Source organism: Tiliqua scincoides, chromosome 2 (assembly GCF_035046505.1).
Source record: "Tiliqua scincoides isolate rTilSci1 chromosome 2, rTilSci1.hap2, whole genome shotgun sequence".
Lineage (NCBI taxonomy): Eukaryota > Metazoa > Chordata > Lepidosauria > Squamata > Scincidae > Tiliqua > Tiliqua scincoides.
In genome coordinates, this window is record NC_089822.1 from 125,774,653 (window position 1) to 125,792,471 (window position 17,819).

The 17,819-nt window shown below is 47.3% G+C and overlaps 1 protein-coding gene across 4 annotated transcripts in view; it reads left to right on the top strand.

The window, feature by feature from the left end:
- Positions 1 to 17,819, top strand: part of ARHGEF25 (Rho guanine nucleotide exchange factor 25) — a 67,113-nt gene that overhangs the window by 48,688 nt on the left and 606 nt on the right. For all 4 annotated transcript variants that reach the window (XM_066614581.1, XM_066614583.1, XM_066614582.1 and 1 more), the window contains 9 exons: positions 3,954 to 4,057; positions 4,350 to 4,419; positions 6,644 to 6,733; positions 7,726 to 7,818; positions 9,431 to 9,481; positions 10,171 to 10,248; positions 10,634 to 10,828; positions 12,116 to 12,296; positions 14,448 to 14,668. In XM_066614581.1, coding sequence (XP_066470678.1) covers positions 3,954 to 4,057; positions 4,350 to 4,419; positions 6,644 to 6,733; positions 7,726 to 7,818; positions 9,431 to 9,481; positions 10,171 to 10,248; positions 10,634 to 10,828; positions 12,116 to 12,296; positions 14,448 to 14,668 — 1,083 coding nt within the window. The remainder of the gene's footprint in view (positions 1 to 3,953; positions 4,058 to 4,349; positions 4,420 to 6,643; positions 6,734 to 7,725; positions 7,819 to 9,430; positions 9,482 to 10,170; positions 10,249 to 10,633; positions 10,829 to 12,115; positions 12,297 to 14,447; positions 14,669 to 17,819) is intronic.

Below are 17,819 nucleotides of genomic sequence, written 5' to 3' on the forward strand. Positions count from 1 at the left end.
AGCCACAATGCAGCCCCAAGGTAAGCAAACAAATTTTCCCTTACTTTGAGGAGGTCTCCATGACTGTCCCCCCACTGCAGGGTACAATAGACACCTCCTTGGCATGGCTGCGTGAGTGCTGGAAAGCTGGATAGGATTTGGCCCCTAGTCAAGTGCTTTGTTTCCAATGACAGCTGCAAGATCAGAACATAAGAAGGGCTCTGCTGGACCAGACCAAAAGGCCTATCTAGTTCCACATTTGGTTTCCCACAACAGCCATCCGAAACCCACAAGCAGGAGATGGAGGCAAGCAGCCCTGCCCCATCTCCCGTTGTCTCCCAGCAACTAGTAATCAGATGCACACTGCTCTGAATCTGGAGATAGCATTTGGCCATCACAACCTGTAGCCACTGATAGAAATGTCTAAATGCCATTTTGCAAACCTCACAAGTTGAGAGCTGCTAGTAATTTCCCTGTAGTTTGTCCTTGAATTATAAGCCAGCAACCACTCCCATTCTGCGGCAATAAATTCCATGAGTTAATTTCACATTATTATGCGTTAATAAATCGTACCCCATTTCTTGATGCTGAACTTGCTGCCAGACAGTTTCGTTGGTCAACGCTGAGTTCTAGTGTCTTGAGAATATAGTGATTTTCTCCATTCTCTTCACACCATCATTGTATAAACTTCAGCTTCCTTCCTCTTTAGTCATATTTTATTTTGCTAATGAAAAAAGCCAACTTCTCAAGCCTTTCTTGGCAAAGATGATTCTTCCCTTAGCTGTCCTTTTCTGGGTCGTCTTCTGCCCTTCCATATGGGAAAGGCTGCAGTTCAATGGCAGAGCACAGATCTTAAGTGCAAAAGGTTCAATCTCTGGCAACTCCAAGTTGGGGAGGGTGAAGACCCATGTTAGAAGGCCCCATCAGTCAGTGTAGGCAATATTGAGCTTGGCATAAGCCATTGTCTCATGTCCTTTTTTTGCCCTTCAAAATGAGGACCCATTGACTTATGACTGTGAAATTTCCTTAAGAGACTATGGTCGCAATCTAAACCCCTTATGTCAGTGCTTTCCAGTGCTGACATAAGGGCAATGCAGCTCTGAGGGAAGGGAACAAACATTCCCTTACTTTGAGGAGGCCTCCATGAGTGACACCCAACTGCAGGGTGCAGCACATGTCCCATTGGCACCGCTATGCCAGTGCTGGAAAGTGGGTTAGGATTTGGGCCTTAGTTAATTAAGTAAGGGCGCAGTCCTAACCCCTTATGTCAGTGCTTTCCAGCACTGACACAAGGGCAATGCAGCTCTGAAGTAAGGGAACAAACATTCCCTTACTTTGAGGAGGCCTCCGTGAGTGACACCCAGCTGCAGGATGCAGCACACGTCCCATTGGCACCGCTATGCCAGTGCTGGAAAGCACTGACATAAGGGGTTAGGATTGCGCCCATTGATAGGGACTTTGCCAGAATAACCATGTCCACTGGTTCATTCATTCTTCCATGTTTGTGGATGCCCTCACATAATTCTAAAAGGCAGAACTTCCCTTGGTAATAGCCATGCCAATTCTTCAATAAAACATGTTTGTTTATACCAATTCTAGTCTTAATAATGCTTTCCGTCAGTATACTTAGAACAGGTCTGCTTATTTCCTAGCTCTTTCCATGTTCCTTTTATTTAAAAGTTTGGTAACATGTTGGCGACATCCCAAATCCTCTGGTAAAGAAGCTGCTTTATTGTTGTCACATATATTAGTTAATAGTTCAGCAGTTCCTCCTCTGTTCTTTAAGGGCTCTGGGGCGGATTCCACCTGGCAACCCTGGTTCCTTTTTATTTTGTCAGTCAGATTCCAAGAGACAATGATTCAGGAATTGTATCCCTCCAGCATCTTCTGCAGCGAAGACTAACGCCAACAAAAGCTCCTTAGGTTTCTCTGCTATTTCCCTGTCTCCTTTTTACTTCTCTTGAGAATTATAATATCTTTAGCAATTTGCTCTTCAAGTGCCTTTTTTTTTTCTCCCTTGCCACCTTGTACATCTACATTTGGCTTGCCAAATGTGTGCTTAGTGGTTGTCTTCTTTTTTTCCCGCTAGGCCAAGATTTCTGCCTTTTCTTGAAAATCATCTTGCCTTTTATAGCCTCCTTGGCTCTGCCGCGTAACCACATCGGCTTACTGTGGAACTTGCTTGCATCTTTTTCCACCCCTAATCTGTGGAACATGTTTTATTTGAGCCTGTATTATGGCATATACAGTATAAATGTTTTGAATGACTCATGACGTCAACCTTCCTTAATGTTTACACTTCTGTGATACCTTTTGGCCCAAATCAGGCTTTCAACCCTGTCTGCCACTGTGGCTGCAATCCTCATCATTCTTACCTGAAAGTAAGCCCCATTGAACTGAATGGGACTTACTTCTGAGTAGACATACATAGGATTGTGCTGTTCTTTGTCAAATCCTTGTAAATGGTGCATAAACTCAGGTTTTGCAGGACCATATGTGGGATGTTTGGAGCTGCCTTATACAGAGTCAGGCCACTGATCCATCCATTGCAGCATTGTTGACACTGACTGGCAGTGGCTCTCCAGTGTTTTCAAACAGAGTGTTTTTCTCAGCCCTACCTGGAGATACCAGAAATGGAACCAAGGACCTTCTGCATGCAAAGCTCTACCACTGAACTACAGCTCTTCCCAAGGTCTGAAAAGGTGGTGATGTTGAGACTAAGGGAGGGCACCAGGATGAGGTCTCTTGTTATCTGGTGTGCTCCCTGGGGCATTTGGTGGGCTGCTGTGAGATACAGGAAGCTGGACTAGATGGGCCTATGGCCTGATCCAGCGGGGGCTGTTCTTATGTTCTTAAACTACAATTCCCAGGAGGCCTTGCAGGTCTCTTGCTATCTGGTGTGCTCCCTGGGGCATTTGGTGGGCCGCTGTGAGATACAGGAAACTGGACTAGATGGGCTTATGGCCTGATCCAGTGGGGCTCTTCTTATGTTCTTATGACTAAAGGAGCAGAAGTATTAGAAGTCAGTGTGAAATAAAACAGTAGCAAAACTCTAAAGAAAAACCCTCTCTTATGTTTAAGTTAGGATTTAATTTTTAAAAGTATTCTAATTTATGCAGACCATCTTTATATTCTATTTATCCCAATCTTCTATGTATCCCATTTTAAAAAATGCAGTTTTTCCCAAGTTGCCTTACATATTTCAGAACGTTAAAACTAACAAAGAAATAATAACAAAACTCACAGCATGCAATTTTATTTTAATAGCATTGCAAAAGAAAATGCAAAGAGTTCACAGCATGTTCTCCCCCACCCCACGGCTCAGGTGCTGAGATACCAGGGCTCAGAATAAAGCATGCAAACTGAGCAACTTTATATTGGATTTGCATAATGTATTCTGGGTGCAGAATTGAGCTTTCCTTCATGTAGAATTTGGATTTCATTGCCGATAATGCAGACAGCTCTGTATTAAGCGTGGCAAGACAGTGGTTTTTCAAATGTTCTTCAAGGAACCCTTCCCTTACCAACCTTTCCCTCGCCAGCTTGTTTATGGAAGAACTTCTATGTGTTGCAGAGAATTGGGAAGGGTATACTCTCAGTTCATATGATCTGAATGCAGTCTAGCACACCCCAAAGTTACCTGCAGCTGCACATTTTGGGGAAAGATTGTTATTGATAGGCAAGCTCTCTTTAGGGGAAGCTTGTGTTCCATTAGGCTTATTGAGGAATCTGGATAACCTAGAACCCATTTGAAAATGATTGCTATGGGTAATATGTACTACACACCCTTTCTTCCCCAATCACTAGGCCATAACCCATCACACCTAGTTTCTATTCATCTCCCTCTGGGCACTGACTCAGTCTAGACTCCAGTATCACTTTAGCTTCACCCTGAACACCCTATCTGCTGGTGCCTCCATGGCCTAAAGAAGAAGCAGGCTGGTTCCTCTAGCCCACTCTTCTGACTTCTGCAGGGCTACATGGCGACCATGAATGCCCGTGGCATCCCCGAGGGCATGAAGGGCAAGGACAAGATAGTCTTTGGGAACATCCACCAGATCTACGACTGGCACAAAGAGTGAGTGGGTGAGCACCCATTCTTGGGTGCAGGGCATGCAATGGTTCTGGGATCATTAGGATGTGGCTGACAGTAAATCCTGGTGGGGAGTGACTTGCCAAGTTTGGGTGGGTCATGTGAGATGAGCAGGATGAGGGAGAATAGCTATAGGGCCATTGTGTTGTATCTAAGCCACCCCTTGGAAACATTTGGGTTTCACAACAAAGGACTGAAATATATCTGTCGGGGGGGGGAGCAGGAAAACGTGTCCTGTGGATGTCACACCTCTGTTCCCTCTTGTCTCCAAATCCAGTTATTTCCTCAAGCAACTAGAGAAGTGTCTGGAGGACCCTGATCTATTGGCTGAGCTGTTCATAAAGCACGTGAGTCTCTGGCATTGCCATACAAAAGCAGAAGAACTGCCAAAGTGAGCCGTAATAGCTAAATGGATCCTCCTTGTTCACAGACTGTATACCGCTAGACATCAGGAACTGAAAGCAAACAGGGAAGGGGGACTGCATTTGTGCCCTCTTCATACGCTTTCCAGAAGTATCTTGCTGACCATAGTTGGAAACAAAATGCTGAGCTAGATGGACCTTTAGGGCATAATTCTGGGTTGCCCAGGAGGGTCACAAACATGCCCTAAAGCATGTTTGCACCTCCTCAGGAGGAAGTGCACTGGAGCATGGAGGCAGCAGCTTTCCTTAGGTAAGTTGCATTGGCCGAGCTTGGACAATGCAGGGGTCTGGGGAGGGCAGGGAGGAGGCGGGAGGGAGGCATTCCGAGATGGGGGGAGGGCGGGCAGAGGGTGGCCCTGGGGGTGGGGGATGGGGAGCAGGAGGCAGGGCTGGAATGTGGCAGTTATACCAGATCCTAGCCCCCATACTCAAGCAGCGTGGAGCGACTTCAAGCTGCTCTGTTCTCCTCAGACTTATGCCACCTGAGGAGGTGGCACAAGTTCTAGGAGACCCATAGGGGCTGCAGTGTTTTACCTGGGGGTAAGGGGAAGAGTTTTTCCTTGCTTCCAGCTGAACCACTTTGGCGCCCTGTTGTGTGCTGGATACAGCGCAGGGCTCCTGGCCTGCCTGTTCCAGCACAAGATAGGATTGCACTGTTTGTCTAATTCAGCAATGTGTTTTCCTATGTTCTTATTGCCATCTAGCTCAGTGTACGGCCTTCTGATAATGGCTAGCTCGATGCAGGAAATGTTTATATCCATCCCCTATTGTTTTTCCCAAGCATTTGTTAGCTAGAGATGTGCTGTGGTTGAGAATGGAGGTTTTATAGTGGTCTAGGAGTACCGGAGGTTGAATGCATACAATCATTTTGAAGAGCAATAGGAATGACCTTTTTAACTGCTATCATGACGCTAGTCCAAATTCAGTGATAGTAGCTTCCTAATTGTGCTGAAAAGGTGACTGCATTTTAATTGGAGAGTAAAACTCTTTACCTAATTTCTAATTGCAGCCCCTTCCCATAGTCCAGTGCAAGAACTTAACTAGATCAGAGCATAAGATTTTTCTGGTCTAGTCAACTTTATCCTAAAGGCAAACTTTAATAACAGTGTTATTGAATGTGATGCAGAGGATCCTTGGAAGAAAAATAAATTTAAAAAATATTAAAATGTGGGAAAATTGCTCTGTGATGATCGCCCCATGTTTTTTTAAATTCCTTTTTAAAAGGCTAGATGAGAAATCATATCAAATTCCAGAGATGTAGCAATGTTACAGCCCAATTCTATAGGATGACAGGCTCAGGCTGGCAGTGGAATATGTGTTACACTGCTAGGACACCAGCAGGAAAGCCAGAGCCTTCCAGCCTGCGATGTCAGCTCTCTACCCACCAGTGTGAGTAAGACAGCAGGAGGGGGGGGGGGAGGCAGAACAGGAGGTGGGAAGGTGGAGGGAGAAGGGGAGCTCTTCATGGCTTCCCCATTCCCTTTCTCTCCTTGCACTAGTTGAAATCACTAGCACAGATCCAAGGAGACCTATTGGGGTTGGGAGGCTTACACAGGGGTAAATCTGTTTTCCCTGCTGAAGCCTCCCCATCCACCCCCTCCCCCCACTGGATACAGCATGCCCAGTGAGGTGAGTTGGCAGGTGGGCATGACAGGGTGGGGTGGGCGTATTGGAGGAGGGCCGGGGGCATGTTGGAGGTAGAAGGGGGCGGTACCTTGCACAGGTGACTTGCACAGGATGCTATCCCCTCTGGAGTGAGCTGATAGCTCCTCAGATGTGTGCCAGCTAAAGAGCAGGCACAGGTCCAAGTAGACCCACTGGTGCTTGAGGGGCTTACAGAGGGGTGATGGTAAGTAATCTCTCTTTCCCCTCCCAAGCCTCCTGTTGCCCCACCCCCTACCATAACATGCAGCGCAAACTATTTTGGCAGGGCTGCATGTTATGGCAAGGAAAAGCATAGGATTGGTCTGCAATACAGCTACCCCACTGGACACTGTATCTTGCGTACTCAACCTGCTATATGAGTCAGCAGGGCTTTGAACCCAACTCTTCCAAAAACCTGCCCCTGAGTCAAGGTCCTGTCGCTCCATGCTATGTGTTTGGATTTGTCCGGAGTGTTTTGCTGACTTGTCTTCCTGCTGTGTTGCAGGAGCGCCGTTTGCACATGTATGTTGTTTACTGTCAGAACAAACCCAAGTCTGAGCATATTGTCTCTGAGTTCATCGACACCTACTTTGAGGTAAGGGGCTGTGCAGCTTCACTGCAGCTTTCTTCTCTCTCTCTCCCTTGCAACTTCTGCCACAACATGGCTTGCCTTGCCTGACTCTCTCCAGCTGGGATTCATCTTCCTTTATCTGATATGCTTTGGTGTTCCTTTCTGAGCCAATGTGAGGGCCTTCCAGGGCATCCTCTTTTAAATTCACTCACCTCCATGAAATTCACCTTGCTGTGATTTTGCACTCTGCTACAAATTGACTTAAATGTGGGTAGATGACAGTGTGCAAAACCCCTGGGTTCTACACATGCAGTTTGCCTGAAGTGCACTGGTGCACGGGGTGGTGAGCAGCTGTTTCCCTAGGCCCTGGCAACAAGACTGCCCTTCTCCTTGGAACAATCTGCCCTTGTGCTAAATGGGGAAAGAATGTCTTTCGCCAGGGTGGGGAATTATAACTCTGTGTGGTTTCTCGATATTGATGAACTCCTCTCTACGCCGTTCCCCGTGGTGCCCCCTGCAGTTGTCAAGCTGTGTCCCGCTTGATGCTGAACCATGGTTGGAACATATATCAAGCTGCCTTAGATCAGAGGTTTATTGTTTGACTGGCAGTGGTTCTCCCAAGATTTCAGGCAGAGGTCTTTCTCCACCTTGCTAATTGGCTTAGAGTTCTCAAATATTGAGGATGTGTAACATGTGTAATGTGCTGACGCGGAGATTTGGCCTGCCTTAAGACCACCCTGTGCCTTAATTGCACATGGTTAGATTTGAATCTGGGCCTCCCAGTTCAAAGATCAGTGTCTGCCACTATGTTACGCTGGCTCTCATCTGCTGTTGAAGTTCACAGAGCTGCATGGGGTGAAAGGGAGGAATTCAGAATCTTCTGAGGAGGTAAGTAGGATGTTTTGGAGGCAGTGAGATTTAGAGACGTCCCATGAAGTGGGTGGGAACCATCCTGCCTTCGTGGTTGATCACTCAACACACGTTTTATGAAGCCCGCGTTGCTCTCTCCTTTCCAGGAATTGAAGCAGGAACTGGGTCACCGTCTGCAGCTGAATGACTTGCTCATCAAGCCTGTACAGCGGATCATGAAATACCAGCTGCTTCTCAAGGTGCTAAAGTGGGAGGTGGAGTGTTGCTCTTCAGAGCTAGGACAAACCACAAGTCCCTTACTTTGCATGGCAAAAGGAGAGTCTGCAGACAACGTCTTCTGCCAGGATTGCTATCTGTAGACTACAGCAGTGGGAGCAGGTGGGGAGGGGCAAGCCTGCAGCAGAGATGTTTTCCATCTATGTCACCTGCCAGACAGCAAACCATTCAACTATCACAAAAAGTAGTTGCTGCTCCATCTGGTAGCCCTCTATCGCCATCTAATGGATAGAAGTTGCCCCTATCTCCAAAGCTTGGAGCCATGGTTAGGGCTGCTGCATACATTGCATGGCAGCACATATGTGTTTGCCAACATGTGTATGTGCTTGACTGGAACAGTTCCTTGATACTTGTGTAGCCTTCAAGTGGCCTGGTTTTTTTGCCTTGGTAGAGGCAATTTTGAAAGGGAAAATGGCCATGGTGTGGGGATTAAATGCCCTGCCTCTAGCACCACTGGCTCCATCAAACTAGCAGCATCTCCAGTTGCATTTCATTAAAAAAAAAAAAAAATTAAAAATAGAGGTACTGCTGGCATCAGAGTTTGCCAGGTCAAGCAGCTAGGACCAGTGGTTGATTTTTGTCCATATTTGGTGAACATGTTTTTTTCAGTCAAGAAATAGCGGAGAAAAATAAGAATTGGGTCAGAATGCATCTTAGAATCTTTTCTCAAATTACTCCCTGCCTGGCTGACCCCTAAAAATTCCAGCAATTCCAAGCACATTGCTCCACTGAGCACATTGGTCCATTACGCCTACATTCTGTGTTGGTTTCCCTGATAGACCAGTGGATGAAGAAAGGCAGAAGGATTAGTGCCGGGCTTATGCTGATCCTTCTTCCGTCTTCCTTCTCCCAGTCAATCAGTCCACCCCATTAAACGATGTACAACCACCTGGGCAACCCTACCTGTCCTCTGACCTGGTTGGATGCAATCAGATGCCAAATTGGCTGGTGCGTGCCAGTTTAGCAGGTGGGCTGGCTAGGGCTATTGTCCTGACTGAGCACAGATAAAGATAATATGTAGTGAGTTGGCAAAATGTCCCCTCTGTTTGACCATATGGTCTTTCTGCAGTGGCACTGATTTCAAAGTGTCTCAAAGGAAGCCTCTTCCCTATTGAACTTTAGACTGAGACTTTCCTTAAAGGAAACACATGGGAGAGAAGAAAGGAGCAAGAAGAGCTGAATCATAACTAGAGATGATCATAATAGCAGCAGATGGTTGTCTCTGGTGAGTGGGCTGAAGATAGCCAGGACCAGTATGGAGATGAAATTCCTGTAATTCCTTGTTGTTGTAGAGTGAGGGGCGGAAGATGAACTGCCAAAACTTGATTTTGTAAATAAGGTCTAAAAGATGGAGTGTATTCAGATATTTGTAGGAATCACAGTAGAGAGTCATGTGAGGAACTGGAATCAGTTTCTATGACTCGTGTTAGTAGCAGCACTGAGAGCATCAATTCACCCAACACTTCTCTCAACAATGGTAGCGTGTTCTAGTTAAACATGGCCCATGCATCAAAGACCACCAGATGTCCCTCTTGCTCCCCCACCTCAAAGGTGCACTTATTTTCACTTTTCCAGGATTTCTTGAAGTACTATGGCAAAGCTGGCAAGAATACGGAACAGCTGGAGGTAGGAATCAAAAGCATGGAGAACAATCAGCAACCTTTGTCTCTCTACCCCACTCTTGTTTTTATGAATTGGATATATCACATTTGTGCCTCTGAATTAAGATTTGTTTTAAGACAAGGGCTAAAATATGATAGGGGCACATTTTGGATTGGTTAGGTTCTCTGGGAGTGAGCTGAGGCTGCATGATCTTTCACAGGGCCGTGCAGTCAGTGAGTTCATAGCACTTGAACCCATTTTTTTTTCCACTTCTTGGTGCAACATTATCAGATGAACATGGGAAGTTGCCTTCTACTGAGTCAGACCACTGCTTCATCTAGCTCAGTGTTGCATACACTGACTTGCAGGGGCTCCACAGGGTTTCTTACAGGGTTTCTTTCCCTGTTGTGCCTGGAAATACTAGGAACTGAAGTGAGGACTTTCTACATTCAAAGCCTGTGCTCTACCGCTGAACTAGGACCCTTCCTTATCCACCATGCATTTCTTAGTTTGGGCCTGTAGTCCCAGCCCAGGTCCCATCAAAAGGCATGAGACACAGGTTTTCCAATGTTTCAGTCCCTCTCTGCACCAGCTAGGCTTGATAATAATGAGTGTACTCGCCGTGAGTGCTCTTGCCTGTGTGCCTGTTCAGCTACCATATTGTCTGCTTGACCCAGCATCCTTCTCCAATCCCTTCCCTACTTGTCTTTTAGCGAGCCGTGGAGGTGACATGCTTTGTTCCCAAGCGCTGCAATGACATGATGAATGTGGGGCGACTTCAGGGCTTTGAGGTAGGTCCTGGGGACTCATTGGTTTAGTGGATATTTCACTGTAACAGGGTTGTGGAACTGATCGGTTCTTCCTAATTTCTCTGGCTGAGAAGGCCCCCCACTCTTTTTAGGTAGGTGTGGTTCAGAGCATGGGGGTGGCCTCCCAACCAGTCTGCAGATAGAAAGCTACCATGTAAAGAAGGAGAGATCTAACCTAGCTTTTTGCTTTAGCAAGTTCACTTTCCACTTGCAGAGAGCTTTTTCTTTTAATAGGGTGCGGTGAAAATGTGTACTATTTATCTCATTGTTTCATCGTCCCCCCATCTGCATGTGATAATTCTGAGATAGAAAAACGGTGGTTCTCTACCTTCAGCACAACTAGGAGCTGCCCTCTCTTCTTCTCCAGGGGAAACTGACTGCACAGGGCAAGCTACTGCAACAGGACACCTTCTGGGTAGTGGAGCAAGCAGGTGGGATCCTGGCACGGGGTCGTGAACGCCGCATCTTCCTCTTTGAGCAGATTGTCATCCTCAGTGAGACCTTGGAGCGGAGGCGTGGTCCGTATGCCCCTCCAACCTATGCGTACAAGAGCAGTATCAAGGTATATATTAGAAGGCTGGGCAAGGCAGTTCTTGGTCAACAGCTACCCAAGTGTGCTATGTACCATGTCACAATGTCTTGTGACTTTAGCCCTGGCTAGGCGTTGTCCCTAGGAAATAGGGTAGCCACAATCTTGCTAAACAAAGAAGGAGCAATGGCAGCAGCAACAGCCAGAGAGTGAAGGTTGAAGAGAATGCAGTTCTTACTATCCTTTTGTTTTTCGTGGCTGGGGGCATTGCCTTAACTGGGATGGTGAAAAGAGGAGGTGCTTTTTGACTTCTGGGTCCTGTCAAGGTTCTTCTTTAAACAAAGTCCTTTCCCCCCTGTGGAGCGGTTGCCTACACCCTTTGCACAAATAATAATTTTTTTAAAGTGCAGAAGTGAACCATGAGATCAGTTTTCATCAGTAGCGTTTTTCCCTCCAAGTACCCACCTTAATAGTATGGGCACTCCAAATTTCTATCGGTTTGCATTTTCACGGCTTTCTCCTACTGTCTTGAGAATAGTAGTTTGGGGAGAAAGTTGAGAATTGGTCCCTAAATCCTCATTCATAGAACTAAAATTCCTAGGTTTCTCCTGAGTAGAGAAAATAACTATTAAATCAGTTTACACATGCAGAGTACACCTGCCTTTTAAGCGCATAGAATTCCCAATGTGCCCATAACAAAAGTACAGTAGAGAGAAAAAGTATATGGATTACTCTGTACTTATATTAAGAGGTGTGTGTTCCACATTCTGCACTTAACGCTGTGCAACTGCAGAATATGACACTTGGTGCTGAATTCAGCATCCTGGCAATCTCGGCTTTTATTGACGTATACTAAGAAGCAAGTTTCTAGTCCTTATGGCTATGAAGGCAGGTGTGAAGAAATGTCCTTGGCAGTGCCTGTGGAAATCTCAGGGCTGAGGAGTGGAAATGTTGCAATGCAAAACAAGCAAAACAGTTTTGATTTTACTTGTTTGTTTAACATGCAGAATGGACACAGCCTGAGTTATATCAGGAGAACGGTTCCATTTTAAGGAGTTAAAAAAAGTTAATGTGAGGAAGCACTGAAAAAAATGTTCAAGAATGTGTGTATTCATAGATACAGATACTCTTGACCTTTCCTTTTGCTTGACTGCTCATCCACAAGATCTACTTGATTGTTCCTTATATTAATTGTGTTTTTCTTACTCTGAGCATCATTGCCTGACAAAGGAGTATACGACGGTCATATGTGTGTAATCTGTCCCTGGGAAAGCGTCACTTCTTACATCACTACCTGTCCATTTTCCATCTCTACTCCAGGTAAGCTGTCTGGGCCTGGAGCCCTGTGTGGACAATGATCCCTGCAAATTTGCACTGATCTCTCGTGGTGCAGAACGGGGTACCGTCCGTTATGTACTGCAGGCAGCAACACCAGAGATTGCCCAGGCCTGGGTGGCTGACATCAGCCTCATCTTGGAGACACAACGTGACTTCCTCAACGGTAGGGAGCTAAACATTACTGGTCACCAATTATGACACACTGAGCTACCTCAGAGAAAACACACTATGACCTTTCAACCATTAAACAAGGGGTGACACCTTGATATTTCTCCTGTCCTGGACTGAATACAAAACTTACTGGGTTATTCTCATAATGTATTTATAAATTAATGTATTGTGCGGGACTTAAAAATGATTCTGTAGTTTAAAAAAACACACAATATGTTTGATTATATATCTTGTACATTAGATGTGTCTTATTGCTTCATCAATTGAGGTGTATTCTTGTTCTCCTCTTGTTAACTTGTAACACGGGGTTCTAGAACTGGCTACGTAGTTCTCCCTGATGTGCTAGTTTAACTACATTCAGGCTCATTTGTTTTTCACATGGTGAGGCATTCCAAAGTATGACCCCTCCAACCTGCAATCTGAAGTGGGATTGTCCAGGACTCTACCATCTCATTCAGCATCATGTGTAAATCAGTTCTGAATTACACTTAGGGGTGGCCAGACTTTCAACTTTAGGGCTCCTGGTCTTTTAACAATTGTATAAGCAGTGTTGCTCAAACTGGGACCCTCTAGGTGGGTCATAAGCCAATTTCAGCTGGGTCTGCATTCATTTCAATATTTTATTTTTAATATATTAGACTCCATGGGATGTGACTGCATTTGGGGAAATGTTACAGACCTGTACTTTTAACAAGCTACTATGTATATTATTCTAACAATGACAGTAAATGGGACTTATTCCTGTGTAAGTATGGGTAGGATTGTAGCCTAGGACTGTTAAAAATTTTTCTGCTTGATGATGTCACTTAGGACGCAATCCAAACCTGTGCTGGAGCAGGCAAGCTAGGAGGCTTGCGGTGCATCCAACGCAGGTTCGTTGGGTGTAGCGGCTCAGCCACGGGCAAGGGGAAGCTTTTCCCCTTACCCGAGGGTAAGGGCTGCGCACCCCAATGGGTCTCCTCAGACCTGCGCCACCTCCGGAGGTGGCACAAGTCTGAGGAGAGCGGAGTGGCACGAAGCCGCTCCGTGCTACCCAGGGACGGGGGTTGGGATCCGGCATAACGGCCGAGTCCCAGCTCCACCCCCGGCTCCCCGCGCTCCTGCCCCCAGGGCCGCCCTCTCCCTGCCCAGAAACACCCCGCGCCCCCTCCCCACGCCTGCATGCCTACCATTGCTGCTTTCGTCAGCGCAGGAGCCGCCGCGGAGGCTTCTGCCTGCCTCTGTGCATCAGCGCATATAAATGCGTCGACGTGGCTCCCAGCCATGGAGGCGCAGGCGTGCTTTACAGCATGTTTGCGACCCTCCTATTCCGGCCCAAGGGACTTGGGCCGGCATAAGGTGCACTTTGGATTGTGCCCTTACTCTCATGACATCACTTCCAGTGGGTTCTGACAGATTCGCATTCTAAAAAGTGGGTCCCGGTGCTAAATGCGTGAGAACCACTGGTGTTGAGGAGGGGATTTCAGCAGGTGCAGCTTGTCATCTCTGTGATGACAAACTGCACCTGCTGAAATTCTCTTGTGCGCAGGTGCTAAGGGTGTAGGAGACCTAAAGTTGATAGGTTGGTTAGCCCTTTCTTAACTGTTTGTATGAACTGTCTCCAATGAAAAGCAGTGTGTTTGAGATGGCATTATGTGATATGAAAGACCTACCTAGAAAAAACAGGCCAGCACACATTTTGCTGTCTTAGAATTTAGACCTATTCCTGGGTATATTTGGGGTGCTGATTCCAAAAATGGCATCAGTTTTACCCTTTCACATCTAGTTTGGGAGATACAGCATAGCCTATGCCATGGCTTCCTTACGAGGAAGCTGCTTGAACTGTTCATTGATGAGGCTATGCCGTATCTCTGAAACTAGACCTGATAGGGCAAAACTGATGCTATTTTTGGAATCAGCATCCCAAATTCATTTAAAACCACCATAAACTTTGAAAAAAAAGTTTTTCTGACCCTCAGTTTTGCAGGCCTGTGTTTTTTGTGATCACTTCTTTGAATGTGTCCGTCATTGCCCCTTGTTTTGCTCAACAAATGATGAACATACATGTGTGAACCAGCCCTTAGTCCCTAGTTCAAACTATTTTGTGTTTGATCTATGATCTTGTAGTTTAATGATTTTAAAACCCCTTGCTGTTTTCCCCCAGCACTGCAATCGCCCATAGAGTACCAGCGTCGGGAAAGCAAGACCCACAGCTTAGGACGGTTGGGAACTCTGCATCCCGCACTGCCCGGTGCACCCGTCAGGCCCCATTCCTCGGTCTCCATGGACCAGAACAAGGGATCCCACCTCCAGGCCTACAATGCCTCTCTACCCTCTCTCCACCTTCCTGTTCCAACCCTACCTGAGCGTCTGCCCCATGTTGAGGTAAGATAGGAAGGTAATTACTCCAAAACTTTCTTCCTGAAAAGTAAACAAATAACAAAAAGGTCCCAGTTAAAATTGGGGACTTTGTGAGGCAGCTTGAAATCCCTGTTCCACTTTTGAGGTAACACATGTATAGTTTATAAGTGCTGCAGAAAACAGAATATATAAACAATCATTTGTCATGAAAGCAATCCATCATATATGCTGGTTTGAACCACAAAAAGTCAAGGAAGCTTCCCCCCCCCCCCCACAATATTCCTGTTACTTTGCTGGAGTATCTCCCCCCCCCCAAAGTAATCCCCTCTGCTTCTTGCCTACAGCCATCTTGCAGCCAAAGCTCTCCAGGGCCTTGGTTTGTTAAATTACAGCTCTGCTTGTCATCCCTACCCAGGAACTGTGCTTTAACTGTGGCTTGCAAACCAGTATATGAAACCAGTATATGAATCTTGGTTTCCTACCCTAGTGGTTCATAACCCACAGTTAAACCACAGTCCCCAGGCTTGGACAACATCCTGAGCTGTGGTTTAATAAAATAAGATCCTCATGGAGGAGGGACCATGTAGACTTGTGTCTACATTCATCATTCAATTTGGGATCATTCAACTTGTGTTTCCAATCTAACCATGTTTTGTTGGAACATCTTGCATAATATTCATCGCCAAGCATTGCTTTCTACCACAGCTACCTGTGGTGAAACAGGCACGCGTGCATTTGTCACATACACACATGGCATGCACAATTTCTGTAGGGAGGTATAACCAATAAAGGAAATGTGTCATATTAAACAGATGTCCTTGCACTTGGAGAGGTGTCGGCAATAATCGTCTTGCCTTGATAATTATGACACACATTGGGAACCCCTTCCATAGACGGGGCTAATCTGTTGGTCTTAGAGAAAAACAGAGTTAAATGGTTGGCAGCCCAATCCTGAGCTGCCTGGAGCATGGGGCTGCCATGACGCCAAAAATGCCTGCCGCAGCATCCAACACGCGACCAGGCAGCCGCTGGTAGTTCCTCAGGAGAAGGGGACATTTGTCCCCTTCTCCCGGGTAAGGAAAGTAGCCCCACAATGGGGCTACCTGATTCTGTGGCAACTCTTGGGCTGGCACAGAATCGAAGAGCTCCATGTCGGGTCATGTGACCCAACTCAGGATCTGGTGGGACTGAGCTCCACCACTTCCACCCTTTGCCTGCCCTGCTCCCTCCCCCACCACACCTCCTCCCTGCCTTCCACCGGCCCTCCTCCCACCTCACCCACCCCAGAACGCCTCCTCCCTACCTCCCCCCACAGCCTCACCTCCCTCTCCACCGCTTGGTGGTTTGGGCAACCGCTGAGCGACAGAGCACCAGCTATCCCCTGGCACTAGCCCAGCGCCTGCACTAGCTGGTGCTGGGCTAGCTCTGGTGCTCAGCCAGCACTAAGCCTCACAAATGTGCCTTACAGCACATTTGTGACAGTGCATGCCGGCGTGCACTGCATAGGATTGGGCCCTAAGGCAGGATTGGGGTGGCAAGCGGCTCAGCCCAGGGCAAGGGGAATCGCTTCCACTTACCCCGGGTAAAGCTGCAGCAGCCCCAATGGGACTACTCGGATCTGTGCCACCTCAAGAGGTAGCGCAAATCCAAGCAGTCCGGGGCTGCCCCGGGCTGCCTGGGAACGGGGTTAGGATCCTGCATAACTGCCAGAACCTGGCCCCGCCTCCCACTCCCCACCCGCCTGCCCGCCTCTGGGAACACCCGCCGCCTGCCCTCCCCCGCCCCAAAATGCCTCCTCCCTTCCCTCCCCAGACCGCTGCATCAACTGAGCTCGGCCAACACAACCTAACTGGCTCCTGGGGCCCGTGTCGGTGTGGGGATGCCGGCACATATCCATGTGCCGGCCTAACCCCACTTAGGTTGTTGCAAATGTGCTTTACGGCCCTTTCGCGACAGCCTTGGGCCGGCGCAAGGGACATGTGCCGCCCTAAGGCCCGGTTTGGATCAGACCCTAATTCTAACAATTTATGTTGATTAGAAAATATAAGTATTTTGAATTACACTGAGGGTACTCTCAAGGTAAGGGCATGTTTGCTACCTGACCTTGGGGCTCCATTGTGGCTAGATCAGTGCTGGAAAGTTGGTTAGGGCAGAGCCCTGAACGTTTCGTGGAGGACAGAGCAGGGATGAAATTTTCACTGTGTTTCAATGCTGTGTATTGCTCTCTCGGCCCCTGCCCAAGACTGCAGGATAAACTGTTTAAAATAAGGCTATATAGGCAATTGTGTTTGCTTTTAAAAAGGATTAGACAAATACATGGAGGAGGAGTCTTTGTCTGGCTGCAAGCCCTGATCATTAAAATGAACCTCCATGTGCAGAGGCAGCATACCTCTGAATGCCAGTTACTGGGAGGCAAGAAGTTAGGAAACGCCCTCTCCTCCGTGCCCTGCATGTGAGTGTCCCAGGATCATCTGTCTGGCTGCCGCTGGAAACAGAAGGTTGAAGGAGATGGATCATTATTGCTCTGATCCCATAGAGCCACTCTTATGTGATGGGCAACGCAGTCCTAACCCCCCTCCCCAAGCTGGCCCAAGTCCCTTGTGCCAGCTCCCAGCTGTTGCGATTGTGCTGTAAACACATTTGTGACAACTCTGGAGGAAGATAGGCCACCACATGGACATGCGCCGGCCTCACAGAGCCGCCCCATGCCCAGAGGAGGTAAGTTTGTGCTGGCATGGGCAGGCTGGCATAGAGGGCAGTGAGAGGAAGGAACAGAGTTGGGGAGGGGGCATTTCTGAGTGGGGAGAAGCCAGCCCAGGGGGCAGATCAGGCCTGGGAGCAGGTGGGATCCCACCCCCCACCCAAACAGCATTACTTCGGCTGCTGAGATCTGTGCCTGTGAAATATTGGATGCATAGCCCCATAGGGCTGCCTGTGGCATTGGTCAGGGTAAGGGGACAGAAATCCCCTTATTTTGAGTTGCACTCCAGCCTGCACCAAACCCACGACAGCACAGGCCAGTTGGCCTACCTATTCCAGCACAGTTGTAAAATTCCAGCGCGGTTTGTGCAGTTTTTTCCTGCACAAAATTTGGATTACCCTGTTGTGCAGAATTATTATTTGTCTTTTAAGCTCTGTTATTTTTCTTTTAAGCTCATTTCTTTTAATGACCTTA